The sequence below is a fragment of the Hippichthys cyanospilos genome, chromosome 9 (assembly GCF_059441005.1).
Source record: "Hippichthys cyanospilos isolate Australia breed blue-spotted pipefish chromosome 9, RoL_Hcya_1.0, whole genome shotgun sequence".
In the NCBI taxonomy this organism is placed as follows: Eukaryota; Metazoa; Chordata; class Actinopteri; order Syngnathiformes; family Syngnathidae; genus Hippichthys; species Hippichthys cyanospilos.
Genome location: NC_142377.1, coordinates 16,417,048 through 16,442,123, shown reverse-complemented (window position 1 = coordinate 16,442,123; position 25,076 = coordinate 16,417,048). Strand labels below are relative to the sequence as shown.

The window sequence follows — 25,076 nt, the reverse complement described above, 5'->3', positions numbered from 1 at the left end:
AAAAAACATAAAAATACATCTTTGGAATTGAACGAGTTGAAATATGTCAGAATTAACTAACAATAAAACTGTGTCCCCCAGTGTAATGGATGCCATTTATTGCAAAACAGAACGCGGCACCCTGACCTTCTCAAAGTATTTCCCGGAAAAACACAAAACAAAAACAGAAGCTGTGAATATGGCCGCTTGTATAAAAAAAGAAGCAGTGAAGATGTGACACACTGACAGTTGTTATGCATTCAGTTGTTTGACAGGTGAATAATAATAGAAAAGAGGCCAGGATCATGAGGCCAGTGAAGATTCACACACGGAGGACTCTCTCATGCACACGGAGGACTCTCTCTCTTACACACACACACACACACACTCACGCTAGAGGGTGAGTCAGAGCAACACTCCTCGTGTGTCTCACATACACATAAACAGTCTCCCAGCAGAGTCCCCGCCAGGTTATATGGAGGGATGGAGTGCTCTGAGTTACAGCCTGCACAGTGCAGCCACTCGCCACAGCAGCACCATACAGAGTCCATAAAGCATGATGGATGGCCTATCATCATTTACCACTTTGGTGACTTCTCAATGCTGTCACACCCCGCCAAGCACATGCGAAAGAGGCCACGCATACAGCAAAAGAGACGGGCACACAAAGGCGCAACATTACGGCGAGAACGGAAAAAGGCAACGCCGACAAAGCCGCGCTAAAAGGGATATTAGAGAGTGTGAAGGAAGAAAGGGAGAGAGAAAGAAAGAAGACCTTTGATGAAGGCGCATTTTTCGATGTTTGCCTCAATGGGTACGCGCCGGGTCACGTGCGGCGCACGCATAGGCATTCATGCTCGGCCACAAAAGAGGAGAATACTTTGCTGTGTCTTTTCTCTTTGGATGACAGCAGCCCACACACATTCAGGCTGTATTTGGAGCATGTCAAATCTACTGTCTCCTCTGCTTTCCTCTCCTCCTCTAGCATAGCGCAGCAGAGGGAGGGGGGCCGAAGAGATGAGAGGTGAGAAAGAGAGCAGATGTAGCAGGTGAGAGTTGAGATGCCGAGGCAGCTGAGATATCAAATGTAGTGGAACGTTCGCAGGGGGAAAGCAAAGTTGTACATTTCGGACGTCGCCGAGATAACTACGCCGCCGTTTGTCAAGTGATCGGGAGTCAAAGAGCATCGGAGGATTGAGTCTACCTTTTCGACTGGTCGCGTTTATGAAATATTTGTTGTTTGTTCGATCTATAGGGATTAGCTTTTTTTCCTGAGAAAAATAAGAAGGAATGTAACACAACTTCAAGTTCATTGCCATTTAAAGACATTCTGAACTTATTAAACCATTTTGTAGATTGCAGCACATGGGATGTCATTTTCGGTGACAGTAAGTGGAAAAATGTGTTTTAAAGCAAAGCTATTCAATCATTTTTTGCAAAGCCCTCTTTAGGAAAGAGAAAACCTTTCACGCTCCACTCGTCGTCTATAAAAAATAGTAAACCTGAAACTAGAATTTTTAACCTGAACAAAAGACAAAAAACAAACTTAAATCAACTTTCAACAACTCTTAACCACTTTTTACAGCATTTATACCGGTTACAGGTTAGTCTAAAACAGAAAAAAAAATTCAAGTGACAGAAAAATAATTTGCTTATGCTTACTTTATTGCTATTATACTTCAGATGGCAAAAACAAAGATTTTTTTTCTGGGGTCATCTGCGCCAGTATTTGTATATATGTGTATTATATATGTGTGTATTATATGTGTGTGTGTATATATATATATATATATATATATATATATATATATATATATATATATAAATGGTAAACTAAGTTTAGAATCCCTTTATTTCTCAATATAACACGAAAGTGTGGTGAGAGGATCAGGGGGAAAACACCCTCTCTGGCCAGTGTCTATTGATCGCCACCCAGCACACATCAGCACAACTTTCCCAAATTGCTATTGAGAAGTGACCGGTAATGCAATTACTGGCCAATGCGGGTCCTTGGTTGCCATCAATTATTAAAAGCTGCCTGAGTCGCGGTCCGCTATCATGGCTTTGCTGGCGTGTTGTGTCATTATCACATCTGCCGGCCGCAAGCTCACCAGCTGCTACAAATGCATTTGGAATAAGATTTTCCTGCAACATTTCCTTCTCGATCCAGCTAATTACTTGATATGGTCAAATGGAGAGAATGGAATTTCTGTTATGGGATTACGTATTGGACGTACTAAATTGTCCTTAGGTGTGATTGGGTGCGTGAATGGTTGTTCCTCTCTATGTGCCCTGCGATTGGCTGGAAGGCAGAATATACGTGTATCGTGTTTATTTCTATTCCGTGCAGCATTCATTGATTGTCTTGCATTTTACTGTCGGTGTAAAGCCGTGGTTGATTTCTGTTTCAGCAACAAGATAAGTCTTCCAAAAGAGTGCAGCTCACTACCTCTATTGCTGTGTTCACACTGCATGACAAGTTTAGTTGTCTGTAATTGGAAGATTGTCTGCCATGACTGTTACGGTAAAATAAAAAGAAGACAAGAAAAAAAACAGTGCAAAAGATGATAATTGCCATTTTTCTTTAAGCTGACACAATCATTTTTCTTTCCGCCGCTCTCATTATTGAAGCCCTTGCTCAAACTGGAACAGTATTTTTCTTTGTGTTCACTGTCTGAAATAGCACTTAAAAAGCACTGCAATAGACTTTGAATGTCGAACCAAAGCAATTATGGTAGAGAGCAACATTATCATCCGATTAAAAACACTTGATCTGCTTTATTCTAAAAGTCTATAAAGCAATTTTGGTAAACAAGAGATACCTAATGTTAATTGTCTCAATAAGGTACATTAAAGAGAATTGCATTTTAATTATTTATGCTATTGTTGGGGGAAAAAAAGGCCAATAGTCAACAACTCTCAGTGAACTTTAATTTCACACTAATAATAGCACCATTCTCATTCAATCCCTCATTTGTAAACTCGAGGAAAAAAAACTTCACTAGAGGGTAATAAGGCTGATAAAGAGAGATGCAAAGGACAACAAGCTGCATGGTAAACTGCAAATAAACCACGGACGGCATCAATGAACTTTCCAAGCTCCGCATTGATGATGAGAGGCGGCAAGCTGTGAATCACACTCCGTGAAGAGAAAGAAAGTTATTCATAGCGGACTCAATACTGTCTGGAGAGCACAACTCAAATGGATAACATTTTGAGTCTGATATATCAGGTTTTATTGTTTTCTGTTAGCTATTATTTCTTCTTTGACGTTACTGTGGACAGTAAATGAAGACACCATAAACATGCCACTTGGCTGTTATCAAGACACGCTGTATTAAAAGTCCACAGGGAGCTGTAGAGTGGTGGTGCTCAACCTTTTTTCAATGATGCGACCCCTGTGAAATACTTTCAAGCAAAGTACCCCCTCACCAGTGCAAAGCATTTTTGAATGGTAAAAAGAATAATGACTCAGAACACAGCACTGTACCATCCGTCTCTGATTTAATAAACTATGGACCTACATTTGTAATGGTATCAGGCATAAATTTGATTCGGCAACCCCAGAAGCTAGATCGTGCAACTCTTGTCTGTTTTATCTCTGGCTTATCTGCCTCAAAATTATGCCACAAAAAAAACTCGATATCAATCCGTACAAAACTCAACAAAATGTGACGATTTGCAAAGGCGTCACTATGACACCGTTTTAGGAATGTTGCTTCATGTTCCACTTATTTTGCTTTTAATTTGAAAAGAAAAACATACAGTACTGTCCTCTGAAACTCCCATCGCATAAGCAAAGATATACTTCTAAATCCTTCCAAGTCTCGCTGCTTTACAGCAGAGATGAGACACGTCTCTAAGGCCAAATCCAAACCAAGCCTCAATTCTTCAAGCCAAGTCCAAGTCACGTTCACATTTTTAGGTTCCAAGTTAAGTCCCTGACCTCTAGTCCAAGTCAAGTTTTGATACACAGTTGGATACGCACTGCTGAAATAATGAATTTAATATGTAATGTCAATGTAATTGATGTACAGTTGTTTGTAGAATTTTTACAAACTCTCAATGTTCTATCACTTGTGAGCTATTTGCACAGGCTACCCATGTGATACTTGGGGGGGAGCATTGGTGACCCCGGCCATAGACACTCGTAATGCTCACAAATCCCACCAAAAAAGAATCTGAGTCAAATCCTGAGTCTGATAGGACATAGGACCATAGGACAATACTCTCACTTTAGATTATTCAAAGTATTAGATTTTAAAGATATGCTTTTCTTTTTTTTTTTTTCAAAACAAGGCAATGCAACTTTATTTATATAGTGCATGAAATACAAAAGATGTCTTCAATGTGCTTTTCATAATTTACAATCAAAAGCATAAAGACAGAGTTTATCAACTGTAAGATTAATTAAAAAAAAGGCCAAATTTGATATGCACCAATATGGCGGATATCTGCCCCGGCAGATAATTGGTCTATCCCTAGTTAGTATGATTATACCATACAAAAGATGTGGCTCTCGACTATATAGGAAATAGGATAATATCAAATGGGGTCATCTGTGGCATCATTCGTTCTGATGAGAAAATACCCCATGTGTGCATACCTATGCACACATTTGTACAATATTTAAAATAATCCAAAATGCCCGAAGTTCTAAAAGAAAAAAACATGCAACTGCAGCAGGCATGTCCCCGTAGAAGAAAGAGTGAATAAATTGTTCATTTAGAAGTGACACTGGGGAGTCCATGCCCACACTGCACATTTTCCTCTCCTAATGAGATTAAACAAACTGTCTAGATCATATCATTACACATCCTCTAATATGGCCCAGTAGTGTAAAGGTGTATAATGTCGCATTTGGGTCATCAATCTCTAGGCCTAAAGGGTCCAATGCACCACTTTTGAAATTAGTTGTACCGCTGGACTACTGTAAAGAGAAGCGTTGCCTGAAGACGGATGACTCTTTCTTCATTTTTTCTCATTACAATCTGCTCAAAGTCCGCTTGGTAATGGGAGGTTGTAACATCAGGCCTAAAGCCCAACCATAATGAGGCCATTCAGACACGAGATGGCCGAAGATGGCGTCTGGTCTACGGCACAACGGCAGAAGACGTCGGCGGCTCTCTCCAGTATTAAAACGCCTCCCACTCATCTCAGCAACCAAGAAAAGAAAGCCTGAACGTTCCTGAAAACGGACGACAAAAATCACAATTTTCGCAACTGACAAGGGATTATCCCAAACACCGCCGAGTACAAGGCAAAGCCGACTGCTCGACTAGATGATAACAAGACTTAAAAGGCCAAAGAGAGATTCCACCAGCGGGTACAAGAAGAAAATCAAAGTCCGCCTTCAGAAGTTGGAAACGGAGGAAGGAATTGACAGCAGCACGGACTATTGCCGATACTCCTGGGAAGCGGCGTCTAAAAATCATTAGCAAGAAGCTCCACTCATGCAGCATTAACTCTACCACCTACAACACTGCCAAACCTATAATAGGCTCTCCACTGACTTCACCAAAAAGGTTCTATGCAGGTACTATTAGACAAACACCGTCAACGCGCAAATAGAATATTTAGAACCGAGTGAGCTTTTTGGGAAAAAAAAAACGCATTGGAGATAAGCAAAGTCTTAATGTAGAGTTAGTCGGAGTAATTGGTATTTTTTTTTTTTAACTGTACAAAAGGCCAAAACATGTCTCACCAAGTGCTGGATTTAGGGCCCTAAGAATAGTTTTGTTATTTACGGAGAAAAAAGAAAAAAAAAAGAAAAAGCACTGTTTCCTCATTTATTGCTGAGGTTACGTTCAGAAAAATACCCGCAATATGTGAAGAGTGCTTTTTTTCATTTAATATGGTTTTCATTTGTTGTGTTTTCTCATTTATTAGATTTTATTTATATACTTGTCTTTTCCTTTATGTTTTCTAAGTTCTTATTAGTTTCTTTTATATGTTTTATGGCTGTAAAATCTCTCACTGTACACTTAATACACTTTTCTCAGGCAGGCTTAACCATGTTCTCACATTTCTCTTTCCAAACACTCAAAATTTGGTAGAACGTAGGCAGTGCCCCCCCCCAAAAAAAACCCCAAAAAACCCAAAAACAACACATTTTATTGGAAGAAAACATTGTATGTTTGTTATTATTTAAGGTGTTTGTTTGATAATTAGCTTTTCAAAGTCTAATTTTACTCTTGAGACCCAACCTATTAATTTCTGCCCAATGCTGTGTCCATTTAAAAAGTCGATCCCACCCAAACACGCGAAACCTAATTGAAAAGGCCAGGGAGTCCTCCACTGAGCACACTAGGATTTCGTAGAGTCGCTTGAATGAGTCACAATATATAGACCAAATGCAAATGTCCTCCACAGTGAACACAGAAAACTCAGGAGAACATAACAGTGGTAAAAACTAACTAACTAACTAACTAACTAACTAGCATAAGTGCACAAATAAAGTGCCACAAATAAAGACAATTTTAATTGAATCACTATTGCCATCTTATTCAGAAAAACAATTAGTATTTCCTGTTTTAGATCGATTGAGTGCAGATCCTGTAAATATACAAATATTGCAGTATTTTTTAGTTCCTATTTTAGTATGGCTACAGAAATTCCTCTTGATTGTAGTTTATGGCCGCATTGAAAGGCATCACCTCATAGTGCTCCACTTAAAAGGCCGATTTTATTTGGACACTGGATATTGTTTATTTATTCCCTCTTGGCAGCGCTCTTAAATGTTGACTGGTAATAAATTGCCCATCAGGTCTTTAGCTATAAAACGATCTGTGTTCTTAATAAAGCGCACACCCTTATGGATACCAAAAAGGCGGTGCTGATGTTTTAGGCTATGTGCTTTTCTTGTATCACTCTGAACATGTTGTGTCAAGTATGAGAATTGGAGAGTTGCATGTGGCAAAAGGTTTTCTTTTGGAGCAGGGTGATTAGAATAATTGATGATAAGCTCTTTGGCTTATAGCACTGCCACAAATCTACATTGACATTAAGAAGTGTGTACACTTGGTTGGGGATTGTTTTTTGTTGTTTTTTTTTGGGGGGGGGGCAACGAAAACCCGTGAACGGTTCAACCATGGCTGGTATGGAGTTTAAAGGGGCGACTTATTGAGACGACGTTGCCACGAAACTGGGTCACAAGAGCCAATCAATGTCATAGATTTCTTTCCCTGGCATTATCTGAACTGGGAGAAAGGCTGCTGGTGCCGTCGGAGGACTGAGAAACCAATCAGTCGTTACAGAGGCACCTCGCTTCCCACTCGGCTTCATCAACCTTTTCCTCTTTGCTGCTATTCATTTGCTTTCCCATCATTTTCTGCTATTTGTTGCCTGTGGGCTGAAAACACGCATGTGAATGTGTTTTAGTGCATGTGTTGATTACATGTGTGTGTGTATGTGGTCAGAAATGACACATTGATTCACAGGGTTCCATATTTTTTATTTTTTTCATCAGTCTCACTGTTACAGTGTGAGTCAATCGGCGCTGTATTACTCTCTCGCTCTCTGTGCACTCTCTTTCCATGAGTATCAGGTTGTTCAATGAAAGTGTTTGTGAAGAGATTTGTATTACCGTTACAAGAGAAGTCCTTGCGGTGTGAGTGAGTGCATGTGTCGTTGCCATCAGCGGTCTGCATTGTGTCAATGTACAAAACACGAGCACGCACCATTTGTGTACCGTGTGTGGGTTTGTGGTTGGGGTGTTTGTTATTGTCCATCCTTCCATCCATTTTCTGTACTGCATATCTTTAACTCATTGAAGGCCAAAGACCGATTAGTTTTTTTTCCCCAGACATTCAATCCCATGTACTTATGTACTGTCTCCCTTTGTTTCATTGATTGATTAGTTGCACATAAATCGTATACACAATCATCCAGCCCTAATTACAAGTGTAGTTGAAAGTAATCGTTGAAAAATGCGATTAATCGCAATTCAATGTGAGGATCTTGTGATTAATTAATTAATTAATTAATATACTGTATATATATATATATATATATATATATATATATATATATATATATATATATATATATATATATATATATATATATATGTGCGTGTGTGTGTATCCATACTCCCAGTTTTGAAGAACCTGTTTGTTAATTTAGACGAGCTTTACACACAGTCTAAATGGAGAAGAATTTGAGTGATTTGTTTTTTTTTTTCTTTCTTTCCTACTGCAAGCTTTTTTTGCTGTAATTTTATGCAGCGAACTGTATCTATGTGTAGTGTCTCTGGGGAAATTAAAAGGAAGTCAATCACTTGCAGAGCATTAGATTGACTGTTAAAATCAGTATATATATAGCAGTAGAATTGAATGTGAACTAATTGGGGCGAGACTGGAGCTTCTTACGCTGTTAACGAAATGAACAGTTCCACGTTGATTAAGTGACATGGTTGTGTGTCGCTATGGGTGAACGATGCAACTGCTCCTGTACTTGCGTGAAGCCGAATACAGTATTATTGATTAGGAGATGCTTGTTTCAGCTTTCTATGAGCATCAAAAGTCATCTGAAATTTGAAATTTTTAAATCTGTGTAGACTACAGATCAAATCAGCAAAGCTCAATGTATTCTGCCGCATTCAGGGTGTCCCTAACAAGAACAAACATTGTAGAAAACGGAAGGCGGGATTTCAAACTTCGGTCTGCCATTAGAAGTTCAGCGACAGGCTGTTGCTCGTTTACCTTCAGTCTCTAGCGGCACCACACAAGCATGCACAAACACGCACTTTGCGCCGTGCTGCACCAACAGCCTACAAGCGTGCTTACAGGCCATTTCCACTAGGGAGTCTAATCCCCTCTACTCTTGGCTCACCTGCCAGCCACAGAAAGAAGACGGCGGAAAACTTTTTGAATATAAGGGTTGGGGAGGCAACTTTGTTGGTAAAAAGCGCATCAGGACGCGAAGTGAAGGGGAAAGAAGCTTTAAGGGGTGAAAGGGATTTCATTTGCAGGATTTTGGTTATGTTGGACTGAGAGAGGGGATTGATGGAGGCTGGAGGGACAGGGAAAACAAACAAGGTGGAAATAACATAACCGGGTAAAAGCGAGAGCCATGAAATTTTCGACTGACTTTCTCAGGCTAAATCCTATTTTCAGCGCCTTCATCGAGGTTTTTTAGGATGAAAACAAAAAAAAAAATTATATATATATATATATATATATATATATATATATATATATATATATATATATATATATATATGAATTCTATATCTCCTATATCCTATTTCTGAAGGGCCAGAAATAAAACAAATATGTTACATTATATGTCTATTGTAGTACCTGATTAAACTATGCCTATTTTTACTAAATATATATATATATATATATATATATATATATATATATATATATATATATATATATATATATATATATATATATTTTCATCCAAAAATGGTTGGCGCAGGTTAGTGGGCTGAAAAAACAAAATTCACAGGGGATACATCAAAAAAATGTTGAAACCCATCCAGCTCTTAATAGCCACTTGACAATAGGTTTAGAAGAGTGGTTCTCAACTGTTTTTTTTCAACATACCCTCGACGAAATATACCCTAACCGCCGCAAAACATTTTTGAAAAGAAAAAAAAGACAAACTGTGTAGACTTTTTTTATTCAGCAACTCGGGAAGATGGATTGCTAACATTATGTTTTACTTCCGGCTCATCTGCCAAAAAATTGCATCATAAATGACAATATTTCGGAATAAAACTTCACAAAATGAAGGTAAACAAAACTTTGCAAATGGTATTTGCACTTTGCATTTGGTAATACCTTGCTTCCTGGACAAATTAATTTGCTTTTAATTTGAAAACAAACATGCACCGGTCCTATCAGGGCATTAAAAACATGAAATTAGGTTTGCTGATGCGTGCAGAAACACTGTTAAAATCTCATGTACCCCCTGAAGTGCCTTCACGTTCTTCCAGCGGTACTTGTAACATCCCCTTTGAGGATTGCTGCTTAAGAATATCCATCACTGCCGCCATGAGTAGACAGGTTATAATGGCTACTTGCAATGCTATACAAATGGACTGCACTTTTTATTAACCGCATAAGCATTTAACCAATGGCTCGAAAGTCTTCAGCAGATCTCCCGCTTCATTTTTCTTGGAAGATCTACAGTAGGGCTCTCTTAAGGTACACGCTTGTTTACTTTAAGCTCGCCCTCGATCAATTGCAAAATTGAGAGTGTCCTTTTCCTGGCAAAAGTGTCACTAATTAGCATTTGCCTCCGGAGCCAAGTTGATTGCAAATGTGTGCTTACATTTATACGCTACGTAGCATTCCACAAAATCCATGACGCCTTCATACATTCGCTGTTGGCATACACTACAAACACGTTTTCACTCAAACAATGACGGCGAAGGCCAAAACATCAGTCACAGCAAATGTGTGAACACAAAATCGCATTCTGGTTTTGACCAAATATTTAATCTCGCTCCATATGTATCTCCCTCTCCCTCCCTGTTTCTTTCTGAATAATATGCCACTGGGAAGTGGAGGAAAAAAAAAAAACTGAAAGCACGGATCCCCACTCCTCCGCTCTTCTCGCTGCACGTCTGTGATGTCATAATCACTCACATCAAAGGCTATGCGCTCAACACGGCGACTGTCAGCTTCCCTAGAGGCGTCATTAAAAACCAACGCAGCAAAGCAAGCCAGGCCTGACAGAGACACATCAAAACTTCCTGACACACACGTGTGTGCATGATCGCGTATGAACTTGCTTTGCATCTGTGCACATAAAGATGCATTGAGGTGCATGAGCATATACTGTATATACTGGACAAAAATTAATTGCAGAGATAAATACACGCAAAAACTCCTACAATGCAGTGGACATATCTAGCTGTTTGTACACCACATGTAAGATGTTGCCGGATGCAAATTAAGGTACGGTGTCTGCTAAAGGTCACTTTGAAAGAAACAGTAGCTTTTTCTTTTCGAAGGAAGAGCAAATTGATTAGAATGTGAAGCAATGTATGGCTAAATTGTTTTATAGTGACTCCTTTCCAAAACAATGTAAGCTTTATTTTGCTAAGTTTTAAATGGATGCACATTTTCAATACTGACACATTTTTACTGCAGGTAACTATCTATTTTTAGTTGCTAAATAAAATACACCAAGAAATACAACTACAAATTATTTGTGCTGGTAAGGGGGTAAATAAAGTTGGTATATGGACTTTCACTCAAAATGCTTCACACTGACTTGCCATTTACCAAATGTTGATGCAGCATCAAGAGCAACTGGGGGATCAGTGTCTTGCTCAAGGACACTTCGTCAGGGTCACAAAGGTCAGGGATCAAACTTGCAGCCTCTTGTTTGGGATACGTCCACCCTGCCAATGATCCATGCCACCCCAGGTACTTTAAAATCCCAATGATACAGTGTTACTTTTGGTTCCAATTAATTTGCTCTCATTTTGTAAAGCAAGCTATAACGTTCCTGGCACGGCATTGAAATGTATTTGCTGCACCTGCAGTAACCCTATAAAAATCTCACATCCTTCCTGATTTGCCTTGATGTACCCCCAGGGCTACTCATACCCCCATTTGAGAACCACCGCCGTATATAATCCCTCCCCCACTCACATATTGAATTGAACATGTAGCTCCTCCCTTGACAGTGTCAAAAATCCCTTCTACTGTCACGCACCGACGACAGCTCAACATTCATAAGAGACGGCTTTCAAGTGCGTCCTACATGACTGCTAACATCTGCAGCACGTGAACATCTGTCGAGGAGACGCGCTACATTCATGACGCGCGCGCATGATGCGGAGCGCGCACTTAAATGTACAAATAGCCGTCATCCACGCACCCGCTGGCTCCCCATCCCTCTCCGTCTTTCTCTCACACACACTCGCCCACACGCGGCTGCTTGGAAGCAACACACTTGGCCGCACACTCATTTACACAAACCGGAGAAAGGACTATAAATAGTACGCCTATGATGTGATGCTGTGTGTGGTTTCTCCCTGTGGGTTTATATGTGTGTGTGACTGTCAGTGACGGTAGAGGAAGAGCAAGAGGACGGTAAGCGAAGGGAAGGCTCTGCTCGTGTCTGGAGCACAGCCAGTGATAAACACAAAGTGACAGGCGTGGCAAAGATGGTGAGTCCCCTTTGATTTGAAATAAATGTCAGGCATTTGTATGGGAAAAATGAATACATAAGTGCCACCATGAATCTAACGTTTCTTGTGTATGTGTTGTTTGTGGCTTTGCTTCCAGGCCAATACTGTGCTCCGCATGTACTGTACAGCTTACCCCTGGAAGGGTCTTCTGCTCGTGCAATGCATTCTGGGCTTTCAGGGCTGACTCCCTGGCACAGTAGGTGAGGAAGGCACAGCCTGGAACACAGCAAAGAAGAAGAATTATTCAGTGAATGGAAATATGTAAAAGGATGGTTTCGTTTCCATCTATTTATTCAAAAACAAGACCAATCAACAGATTCACACTGCAGAAAATGCACAAACCAACGTTTTGACAGTACTTCTCAAATTATGTTTTGCAAAGCCCATCCTGGGAAAGAGATCCTACATCTAAAACAGTATTCTTTTTAACATTTACAAAAGAAAAAAAATATATAAATAAACTTTTAACAACTCTTAACTACGTTTTTGCAGTGTTTATGTAGGTAAAAGGTGAATATCAGAATCAAATTAAGTGCTTCAAAGTGCCTGAAAAAAATGACTTGGTGTTCGTGCCATGTTGAACTTTGATTTGTGGTCACAATTTGGGTGAAATTTCAGCTTCCTAGTGTCTTCTTTCAACACGGTCCCTTTGATGTGAAACTTCTTTGATTGGAATATCAGTGCCAAAAGCAATGAGTCTATCTCTAACGCAACCATAAAAGACATATGATTCAGTTCTTGGTTTGATCTGTAACATTTCATAAAAAAGGCAAAAAGATTAGCCATTCTTTTTCGAACTAAACACTTTTTTTTTGGTTTAACACAAAGATTAGTCCCTTCCCGTCGCCATTATTCCAATCAGAAATATGGAATCTTCTGTGCCCGACAGGCCTTACAACAGCAACTGCACACGGAGCATTCATATTCGCGTGAGCGCAGTCAAGTCTGCAGTGAGAAATTAAGAAATATCTGCTGGCTTGCAGATTTGCGCAATATGCTGCGTGAGAGCTCCTCTGCCTGAGAAACACGTCAGATGTGACGGAGCTTCCCGGCTGCCAGTTATCCGTTTGCCCATCGCGCTTTTTCTGGCTGCTGTGACACAGATAGACAACCCCCCCTCCCCCTCTCTTCATTTGTCCAACTCCCGGCTCCATATGTTGTTCCAGGACTACACAAAATCCTCGAGTTGGTTGCCACCTGGGCTGACATGTGGGGGTGGAAGGAAGATGGAGACGCAGGAGGCGAGGCAGAAGAAGAAGCCTTGGGGAATGTGGAAACCTCTCCCTCGCCATCACATGATGACAGTGAAGAACACGCTACTATCTGAAGGCTGACAGCCTGTCAATCTCCACATCTAGGGAAATGATTTATGGGGATGACAAATAAATAAAACATGTCCAGCGCAACATCACTGTGTTGACATGATTTTATGAGACATAAAAAAAAATCCTTAAAAAGAAACATTTTGTTCTTCAAGGTCTGTTATTTGTTGTCGTGGCCAACTTCATGCATGTGCAAGTTGAGGCCAGTGGCCCCCCGGAGGCTTCGTCTTTAACCTCAGGTCTTACTGATGGTGATGCACAAGGCAGCTGCTCTTGTTGGTGTTTTTAATTAACAGGCCTCTCACTCATTAGGCCAAATGGGAGCCGGCCGCTGACAGCTCGGCTATCCCCCTCGTCCTCTCTGGGCCTGCCGTGTTTAAATCTTACATGCGTGCGCCGGCCCCACGGAAGCACACGTGAGCGTCCTTCCTCACGAATGACACATAACTCACTTGCATGTACTCTACCTTACATATATATTTATGTATATATATATACACTCATGATTTTTCTCAATTAACCACAAAATCCCCTAATTGAATTGGGATTAATCACATTTTTCAATGATTACTTTCAACAACACTTGTAACTAGGGCGGGGCAATAAATCTAATCAATTAGTTGTCAAGTTAAACATCGTGGATTTCTATTTTAAATCATGAAATCGGTGTTTTGCAAAAGTGGCAGGATGCTGGATGTGTGGTTTACAGTAGTTATTAACTAGTTCATCATTTTGTGCCGGCCATTTTCTGACCTTCCTTTACCCCTGTGCTTCTCAAATAGTGGGGCGGAGCCTCCCTGAGGGAGCATGAGGGAGTGGCGGGGGGGGGCACGGATGACCCCAGGGGAAAGGCTTTGTTTTTGTCATGTGAAGTGTAATTGCAATAAATAAGAATTTGTATGCCAATATGTTGCGGTAATTCATAATGAACAGCCACTCACTTTGAGTGTTTGGATGTGATGTTGCATGTAATTCTCTATAAAATCCATGATTGCAGTTGTAAACGAGTCTGAGTCAAGCATCTCACAAGGTCCAATTTAGTTTTTTTTTTTTTTACAGAGAAAGAATTTATTGATTGTAAAAGCGCATTAGTTACTGCATTGTGTTAAGAAGTCGCAGGTCACCTTTTGTGTAATCAAGTTGACTGTATAATTCATTATTAGTGTATCTATTATAACCGAAACAGAAATGAAAAATTATGAATCAAAAAAGAACGCTGCCTCGATTAAAGCTAAATATAACTGCGCTCTAAATTTACCTGCATTTTCCCAAGTCACCGTTTCAATATGATCAGGGTAATTAAAACAAAGCCACGGCGGATACAATTCTTTAGCACAGTTATGTGTGTGATTCATATAAAACAGGACTTAAATGTACAGCATAGTGTACATATTCATACTATATAAAAGCTAAAAAAGTTCAAAAGAAAACAATCCACCTTTCGCTGTATTCCCTTGTGCAGCGAGGCGCTCAAATGCAAAGCTGCTCACCAACCCTCACATATACAACGTGAGACAGTCAACAAACATTCAATTTATCATCATTGTCACCAGTCTCTAGCTGGCAGGGGCTTTAGTATGTGACTAAGACCAATATTGGCCCAGGAGACGGAGATAAGCTGTTTGTTTCTGATGTCAATGCTGCCAATTTGGTATCCCATCACTTCAAATTCAAATCAACTGCGGCGCAGAGGGGATCTGAGACGACGTGTATTGTGTGTGTGTGTGTCGACGGGGGAACGAGACGCAGAGTAAAACTGGGATGGGGAGGAAGAAGGGCAAGGTTGCAAAAAGGAAAGAGGGGTTGAAAACGGAGCGGGACAGAAAAGCCGAACTGCCCGGGATGCTCGGTATGGGAGAGGAGACGAGGAGGGGAGAGAGCGGAGATAAGATCACCTAGCTTCTGTGAACACCATCCCCCCGTGTCCTACACTTGCTGCTTATCTCAACTAGCGCAGGCACCCCAAAGGGACACATACCCACTGAGGGTGTGGGACAGAGAAGAAAGAAGAAGGGGACGGGATGAAAGAAAGGAGCAAGGGAATGTTGGATACTGTGAAGACTTACTGAAGGCAGAAAAAGTGCTGAGCCTCTGTGCTGAGACTCCAGCCAGCAAATTATGGAAGACTGTGATGAGATTGGGCTTGTGGCTTCAAAGGATTTGACGTCCTAACTAACGCAGACATCAAAATGGTTTGTTTTTAGTTGTTGTCTTTTTTTTTTGTTTTTTGAATGTTTTACAATTACAAGGTTCATTTCCAGAGGTGGACAACTTGCATTTTTTTGGGTCGTCTAGTGTCAAATTGACTGTAGACTGATTGCAGTTTGTACTGCAAAGATGCAACGATACAGCAGATAAACGTGCAAGTTGATCTATATTTCAGGAAGTAAAAAGGGGCATGGCAGGCTGACAGATGTCTGACGTAATGTCTATTCCGAAAGATGAAAGAGTCCATGCTGACCAAGTGATGACCTCTGTTAATTTTCTAATCATAAACACACAATTGGACAATAAACATTGGAATACATAATTCACACGTGAGCGGAACTGTTATTATGAGTAGAGGTTTCCTGAGGGGACTTATTTGATAGGAGGAAGCGGTCTGTTCTCAACTGTGTGTGCGCTCTTGACACCTCTTTTGCTTTGTTGGAAACTCCAGTTTATTTCAATATCAGTAAAACACCTATGGCTTCTTCATTCACTCCACCTCTGACTCGTGGTAACGATCGCTACAATCTTAGCTTTTTGCAGTTGTCAGCCACACGGTTGGAGGCTGTCTTTCAGTGAACAAACAGTTTTGCTTTCTGGATAAAAACCTAGCCACCAAAAAACCAATCATATTTGATAAGAAATTGAATTTCCAATGCGCCAAAGGTAAGATTCCAACATTTATATGCAGATATTTAACTGTAGAAAGCGTAAAATATGATGATATATGCCCTTTTTAGTAACATATCTTTCATCTAAATTGCCCATATGGGAGAATATGAATAGTTGAAGTGAATCATTTAAGAAATATATACACATATTGAACTGTTTGTGCACTTCCGCCATACATCACCAGAATAACTAACACAGAACAGTAACATCTCCCAGCAGAGCTTATGTGCCACTTTGATGACATTGTGGCATGAAATGAGGTGATATTAAAGTTTGCTTCATAGTTTTATTTGAATGTATGTCCATTCAAATGATGGAACGCTGATAAAATCAGTTTTACAGTGCGGATTTCGGCCCTGGAATGACAATTGCCTTATAAGCCACATGAATCCTATTGCATCCCTCCCTGAATTAGTGCTTCACACTGTTACTGGACACATGAATTACTTTTTGCCGGCAGGATCCGCCTCTGCACCACCCAAGACTAGGAAGCTAAGGGACAAGTTATTGCTGAGAATTCTCTAATTATCTTGCGCCCATTAATTCAGGGATTGTAAAAAGGCTGACATAAAAAGTTCCCTACTCACACTCTATCCTTTTATTCCCAGCTACAGATGGGGAGAAACTCCCAGTGATCATTTAAATATTTCAGAACATCTTGGTAAAAGCCTCAAAAGAGTCAATAGCATTAAACTCTTTATCCACGGCACAGCTGAAACTCTTCGTTGCGCGGCCGTGGATATCTGCCTTGAAAAACTTTGGCACGGAACTTTGTTTGATGTCTACCTTAGCACGTGTGTGAATTTGGTAGACTGGCTACGCACTGCGCATTCCGACGTAACCGCTAGTTTGGTTCCGAAAAGTAGACTCAGATCCACAAACACAAGTATGGGCAAACCCACGTGGGCACGGGGAGAACACGCAAACTCCACACAGCAAGGTCGAAGCTGGAATCAAACCCGGCACGCATGGTTGATCCTTCTGATATATTCTTCTTGATGGATCATTTTAAAAATATTTCAATCGAACTCTTGTGACCGAGATTGAGAATTAATAGTCGGTATTAATAGTCAATTCAACTCATGTCTCAATATTTGAATGGCATGCCGTGACTGGCGTGACATTGCTATGTGTGGAGGGGTCGCACGGTTATGGTTGCAAGGCGGTCTTCAAAATATGCACGTCACATGCACAGTCATCATCCACAAGGAGATCAGCTACATTGTTTCATGCGCTACCCAGGCCCTGATTCCTAACGCAAAAGTCCGTTTTCATTTCTATTTTAAAAAATTGACCAAGCCTTCGTTACAGGAGGCTCAGTGAGAAACATGCGTGTGTTTGTCATATGGGAAAAACAAACAGCATTGTGTGGAAAAGATATAATTCATTAATTACGACACATTTCCCAGAAACTAGAGGAAATTTAATATCTCGAACTAGGTCAGTCAAAAGTCACACACCCACACGTACACGCACACATACACACAAAGAACAGGCACTAATGACTGTAATACAGAAACAGCTAAGGTTATATTTTTCATTAAAAGTGCATCCATATTTGAGTTGAATATCCTTGCTTGGATCTGACATCAGCCTAAAAACAAAACAAATGTCCCAGTGAGGAACGGTAATTCAATAAAGTGAGCAGCGATTCCTCATATCCCCTTCACCTATGCTGACCCCTTAGATCATTACTCACAATGTTGAATAGATATTGAGGATAGAGGCTATTCCAGGGGACAAAAACCTTCCTACTTTCCTCCCGTATCATCCGAAAATCTTAAATTGCCAGCTGTAAAGGCCGATTCAATAAAAGCTACCTTTAAATCCCACAATATGAACTTGGGGATGAGCAGTGCACTACAGTATGCGTGAATGGGGAGGCCAAATAAAGAAAACTTCAATTACAGCACAGAGCACATTACATTCTTTTTTTATTGTGTAAAACCGGGCTTGATATTCAGGAGCTGTTCCCATGACTAATGAACCCTGCTCCTTGATACTATATGATTTCAGCAGGGGCAGGCAGAACTAAGGGCCAGTATTATGAACAATGAGGTGAATTCATTTAATGTAAGGTATAATAGCAGGACACTATATGCAGATTGCGCAGACAAAGCTCCATGAACACACACACACATATATATATATATATATATATATATTTATATTCATCTTCGCTATTCTTCTCAGAATGTAAAGAATTTGTCTGCATTCCTTCTATTGCGTGTGATGATTTTAAAGGTCAGGATTCTCCTTGTAAATATCACCGTGAAATGGCTATTTAATTAGCTTAAAGGTAGGTAGCCGCAGATTAATAGGAAGTAATAATTTGTCCAAAGGAGCTGATGTCCCATTCAGTGCATTTAAGTCTCTGTAATCCTTCACAGAAGTGGCCTAGTTCTACTGTGTGAGCATGTTTTTTTGGGGTGGGGATACACATTAAGATGTCAGAATGTAAGAGAGCTGGCAATAGAGGAAAGTAACTCATTTGTAAACAGTGTGAAGGTGATTTTTGTCTGTATATCTGTTTCCAAAAGGTCTGTCCACTTCTACGTGGTTAACCTGGATGTACTGAACTTGACTGAATGAACATATTAAGATACTGGTGAAATCAGACATTGGCAGCCTCCAAATCCTCAGCCTGACCCAGTCATTTCATTTGTATCCACCGTGGTGGACATTTGCTCTCTATTTTAATCCATTTGAGCTCCCCTATTAAGTCCTAGTGTGCTCAGGAGAGGACACATCAAATTATATCAAATATGCGGAGCTCAAAAATGGATTAAGTTACAGCAAAGTTTTGGCACGTTTATCTTTCACGGTCTACTATTCTCCTATTTTGATACACTTAGACTCCAAATTAACCTTGTGATGGCGATTGTTTTTTCAGAAATCCCAAAATGGACATCTCTGTCGAAATTTTTGTCAATAACTCAAAAACTAATCTCCACAACATAAGCCACGACAGACTGCTTCCCAGAAAATATTCACAATCCATCCAAATTCTGTCCAGTCAGGGTCACAATATGTAATAGAGAATGCTATCCCATCTAACTTTGAATGTAAGCTCAACCCTGGACTGGTTGCTAGGCAATAACTTGGCACTCGTGAATATCACATTGGGGGAGAACAGATCCCGGCTTCTGATATGGAATCACCACGCAACCAATCAACGTTACTATAACAATATTTGCACAATAGAATAAGCTGTGAATGAGGGAAAGGCTCCGGTCTAGCGAGTTATTGTTAAAGGTCCAAATCATTTCTGGTTAGATTCCGCAATGGCCGTTTAAAGTCTGTCAGCACACATTCTGGGTGACATTATTTAATTTTTGACTTTACAGCTTTTTACCAGACATTTTATGACAACATCGATGTGGCTTTTCACCAAATTTTTATGGGATCACCCTTGAAAAATATGCCATAAAAACCCAGGCTGCTATATCAAAAACTGTAGGCAGGAAGTTGCACGTAAATAAAGCAACCAAACTCACACTGACAGAATAAGACCCTTGAAATGGTGCGCGTATGCGTGCGCGCGTGTGTCCCTGAAGATAACAAGTGGCATCTCTCGCCCTGCTTCCCAGCGAGGCTGTCTCTAAGCTGTGCTAATCGATTGGCGAAGGAGGAAAAAGGGCGAGCTTTAATGTGTTGCATGTGAAGGATTTACTGGAGAGCAGAGCCTCGGAATCAATGGACTAGAAAATGCATCATTAGGACAGTGTCAAACACACACACACACATGCGCGCACACACAACCAACCTAAGCCCATTCACTCCCCTTTTCTCCTTTGGTGCTGGTCCAGTGAGGGTCGGAGAGAGAAAAGACACAAAACGACTTGAGTGTATGTGAGATTTGAACTTTCACATTGCAAAGTCCAATAACTAACTCAAAGCAATTCAAGATAAAGATTTTATGATTGATGCGTATGTGTGTGTGTATGTGCTAGGCCGGACAAATGGGGTTGATTGCAAATGGCATCAAATTTACTTAATGATATGCATTAGGACTAACCAAAGTAGTTTGAGTGGTACGATAGGTGAATTGTAGAATGCGGCACGGTCCAGCTAGCAAATTTTGTGTTGCTAAGTTTCACGAAAACTAAATACAACAAAGTCACAATTTTCAACTGAAAGTTAAAACTTTATTTGGGGATGTTAGTTTATGTCCTGAATGTATTTTCTTAGCTGTCTTGATATAATTGGTGTAGCCGGGAGAGGCCGTTCGTCCAACCAAACTGCACAAATTGGGACACAGATATAGCTCAGATGATATCTAATATTTGAAATCGTGCGATTGACTATAAAATACAGTGGGCAACAAATCATGTGATCTGTCGGTCATATTCCTTTGTGAAGACTAGAGGCGAACTTCAATTGTATTAAAATGTTTAACACATAGAATGGAACCTTTACAATACCACAACATAGCTGAAATGAAGTGTGATGACAACAAAGCGGGCAATAAATTGAGTGATCCGTCAAGCATATGTCTAACAAAAAAAAGCGGTTAGCACACTTATACTAATGACCTAACTAGCGTACTCCCGCACAACCATAAAGCCCCTCAATCACATCACAAAAAAAATGAACTACCCTGCCAAAAACATCTTACCAAAAGATTTTTCATTAAAAAAAAAAAAAAAAATCATAGTTTCTATATTAAACCCTTTGAAACATTTATCTGCAGGCATGTACCCCTCCCCCCCAAAAAAACAAAAAACAAAAACAAAACCTACTTGAGAGCTCAACAGACGGGCACAACAACACCGTATACTCTATTCCTTCAAAATAAAAGTTAGGTGGAAAAATATAGGAAGTTCTCCCCCTTAAAAAAAAAAATACTATCATTCAATATTTTACTGAATGGAATTATAGTCATATCACTGACTTATAATAATTATTACTTATATTTTTTCTATATGCTACACTGATGCATTCTAAAAACGATAACTCGTGTCTGCACTTCTACTTTATTTTGGCGATTAGCAGACAACTTTTGTTACAATCCCTACACTTCCTACCCATGAAAAATAATAATGTCTTATTAAACGTCCTTTATACTTGAATGTAGACAAATTAAACCCGGCCCCTATGCCTAGCTAGCATGTTTATGATGAACATACATTGCCAAACACTGCAATCTGGATTTTCAGGTCTTGGTTCAATTCCCCCAAATGAAATGTAAATAACAGTAACAGAAAATCCCTGACGCTTACATGCTTCAACTCAACGTAGATGTTTCTCAGGATTCCCTACAGAATTTGGGAACGGTATAACAAAAAATTCCTTTATATGATAACTGATTGCGAGACACTCCAAAGCAGTCGTGTTTTTTTGAGCAATATCACATCTTTTTAGGATATTGCTGATTGAATAGCGAGTTTGTTGACAATTTTTGACTTATACAACTACACTGTACTTCTCGGCTTTTTATTCGAAAGCAAACTGGCCACCGCACCTGCGCCGTGCTAAAAATAACTTTTTTTTTTGCGCAGTTGAGATCCACCCTATTATCCTAACTTACCTCAGCCATTTAGTCAGGAAATATTTGACAGACCCATTTTTAGCTTTCCATACTATAAATAATGAAACTTCGAAGGCGAACCTTTCACCTTGTTATAACTTGGCCACACCTAAATGGATAAACAGTAAACAGATTTGGGGGCTTTTATAATATTTCCTGCCAAACTCATTAAAGCTGTTTAGTATTTCCCAAAGGAAGATTTTACTGATCACATCTGTCTTCGCCTTCCCAGAAATAAATCATCTTCCTACTTGGAGATGATTCCTCCAAACGGCCTGCTGGGATAGAAAAGGACCAAAATAGCACAGTATAAACACAGAACAATGAATGACATTGTTCTAATGGTGACTCATGCATGATTTAGATCTCAAATGACTTTGGCACACAATGTGTTATTACTGTTTATATGACCAACAATGGAGTGCAACAATCGGCATACAGAAGAAAACTGACATTAATTGCTATTCGAGCACTGGATTTTTAACTGAGTATTACTACAAATAAAGCAGTAACTTACTGGTTGAAAGAATTGGTCTTTTTTCATGGGCCAGAGAGGGCATGTGCAGGTGTGTTTTGTTATTATAAACTCACTTAAATTGCATTCTACATATTCGAAAAACAGTTTTATTTTGGAAAGTCATGCTATGACTCCAGTGTTTGGTAGAGCAACTTTTGTCAATGTGCCTTCCAAGCCTTGATTTTTTTTTTTTTTTTTTGAATGGCCCCAATCGTCCCATTCAAGAAACTGCTTAACGAAAGTGACGACTCAGCTGACACCTGGACTTTGACACCTTCTATAGTGCCATATTTTTGCTCCGCCTATGGCCTGAATCTGTGAAAAAGGAGATGATAATATACAGTAAGTATGATGCAAAATCAGTTTCAAGCAAAAATGTATTTGCTTAGAAAAAAATGAGACATTTCATTACAATTGGATGCATCTACAAAATCAGATGAGATCCAATGCAAGAGCTGTATTTTTTTTTTTTAAGTGAATTAAATCATTTACTACGATGAATGTCTATATATATCAATGATAGAATAAGAATAACATCACTTTGAAAATGAATCCGACTTCTGAGGCCTTCTCACTGTGGTGGCCATCTTGCCAGGCTAACCCTGCCATGTCATTCCATCCCCTGGAGGGGTGGCCATTTTGGAAATCTGATTAGGTACAGTACACCACAGATTCTTGCGCCAGCTCCCCCTCCTGCCTGGTGGCCATCTTGGTCAATTTGTTTGGTACACAGAAGATTCTCACTCCAAATAGCTTGAGAAACCACTGTAAAAATGGAGATCCGAAGTCTAATAAATTAGAAGATGTCGGCAAAGTCTTTATTTTTTCTGTAATCATACTTGGGTATCTGTCTGAAAAAAATATGTAGAGGTGGTAAATCACTGAAAAACAATTAAGAAGTACTGCCACAGTCTGGAAACCAACTGATCATTGGACACATTTCAGCAAATAAAAAACAAATTCAGTGAATGTCTTCAGTTTGCCCCATTTGCTATAATTGCCAGAGCTTTTTTTTTTCTCCATCAAAACCGAAATCTCAAAACCAAAGTGGGGATATACCAAATCCCTCGGATTCCCATTTGCGTGTAATTTGCGGACGTTTGTCGAAGATTTCCCACCGAAAGACGCAGCTACAAGTTCTTCTTGATTGGACGCGTCAGAGTCGGAAGTTCTTTCTGATCGGACGGAATTTGACGACGCTACTGCCGACTAGCGGCTTGGCATGCTTTAAATAAATGATACCGCACTATGCAGATTTGTGTGGCAGCGATTGCTTTAAATAAACAAAGCCATGTGTACTCAAGTTTTTTGCACACAAAGGACGGGAGACTATGCGAGTTTAAATAAGCCTGCTTGCGTGTAGACAAGGCTTAAGAAACTTGTTTGGGAAACCGTAGGTAACCCGAATATCCGTAGGAAGCATAAGAACAAAAAAGTCCAAGAAGTGGATCTCCCGTCAGGCAGATATGCTAACCACGATTCCCCCATGCTGCTTGTAAACACCCAGAGCTTTAAAACAGTACAAACAAGACTGTTAGAGGAAGTTTTGCTCCGGAGTTTCCTTCATAAAACAACAAGAAAATGTAAATGTCCGTTTCTGACCCAATTAGAGGCAGATGAACAGATGGATGTACGGTATATGTCAGGAAACACATGCCGAGGGTCGGGCCCATTACTCCCGAGTCTGTCTGCGGAGGAATCCAATGTGTCGGGGGGAACATAAAGTCGGGGGCACGGGAGCGCTCCCATGTCTTGTCCCCCGGGCGAAACACTTACAGGATAAACACTCCCATTAATATTCTTGTGCGCGCCTCGGCGCTCGGCTCGCCCGTCTTCTCCTTCCCGTTCCCCGTCCTATTATCCCTCCTCGGCGGACATCCCGTCCTGTCCCGTCCTCCTTGCCAACGAGCAAGATGGAGATGAGAGGACGATCTAAACGCAGGAGGGGGAACATGAATCATTACACTTCCTGTTGTTACACGCCGTCCGGGGGAGGAAGAGAGACGATGCCCCCGGGGCCCCGATTGATTCCGGAGATTTAATTGGGTTTATTAGCCAAGATGTTGGGCCCCGCGAGGAGGCTCCCAGAGGCCACCGGCTTCCTCCCCCTCCATCCCGCCTCCCCCATTGCCTCCCTTCTGAAGGAGAAATCCTGCGTAATTGTTTTCCCTCCATCTTCTGTGTCATTGTCAGATGGGTCCTGCGGGATTATTAGCAACCCCAGGTCCCTCAATAATTCATCCAGAGCTATTTATACACAGATGGAGAGTCCTCTAAAGTCTCCCCCAGTGAGCTTATCTGACGCTGAGACAGACAGAGGGAAAGAGAGAGAGAGCGATGGCGAGAAACAGGGCTACAAAGGGAATGCGGGCGAGCGATAGACAGAGAGAAAATGGGAGTGACACACAAAGACAGTAAGAAGGATGGAGAGAGGCAATCACAAAAAGAAATGCAAAGAGGAGCAAAGCGAGTGTGACAGTGAATAAAAGAGCAAGAGCCGGCGACAGCGACGACGTTTTAGGTAGACACAATGACAACGTTTGTGGGGTTTCAAGGAGAAACTCTGCCTTGCCAAAGTGAACAAAAGCACCATCCCGGGAATAGCATACCCTCACAGAACACTTTAATGGATTTTAATCTTCTCCCCTCCCCCCTTTTCCCCATTTAACACAATTAGGATGTTTGCAA

At 40.5% G+C, this 25,076-nt stretch overlaps 1 protein-coding gene and 1 long non-coding RNA gene across 6 annotated transcripts in view; one reads left to right on the top strand and one right to left on the bottom strand.

Annotated features, from left to right (window-relative positions):
• LOC148419139 (uncharacterized) overlaps nt 1-13,545 on the top strand; it is a 43,980-nt gene extending 30,435 nt beyond the window's left edge. Inside the window, exons 2-4 of one of the 2 annotated variants that reach the window (XR_015866577.1) lie at nt 12,015-12,118; nt 12,237-12,339; nt 13,306-13,545. This is a non-coding gene — a long non-coding RNA (uncharacterized LOC148419139). Of the gene's footprint in view, nt 1-11,724; nt 12,119-12,236; nt 12,340-13,305 lie in introns of those variants that run through there. The other variant, XR_015866576.1, reaches the window with a different exon arrangement.
• Nucleotides 1-25,076, bottom strand: part of celf4 (CUGBP, Elav-like family member 4) — a 99,820-nt gene that overhangs the window by 61,103 nt on the left and 13,641 nt on the right. For all 4 annotated transcript variants that reach the window (XM_088422977.1, XM_088422976.1, XM_088422979.1 and 1 more), the window contains exon 2: nt 12,273-12,355. In XM_088422977.1, the coding sequence (XP_088279103.1) occupies nt 12,273-12,355 (83 nt within the window). The remainder of the gene's footprint in view (nt 1-12,272; nt 12,356-25,076) is intronic.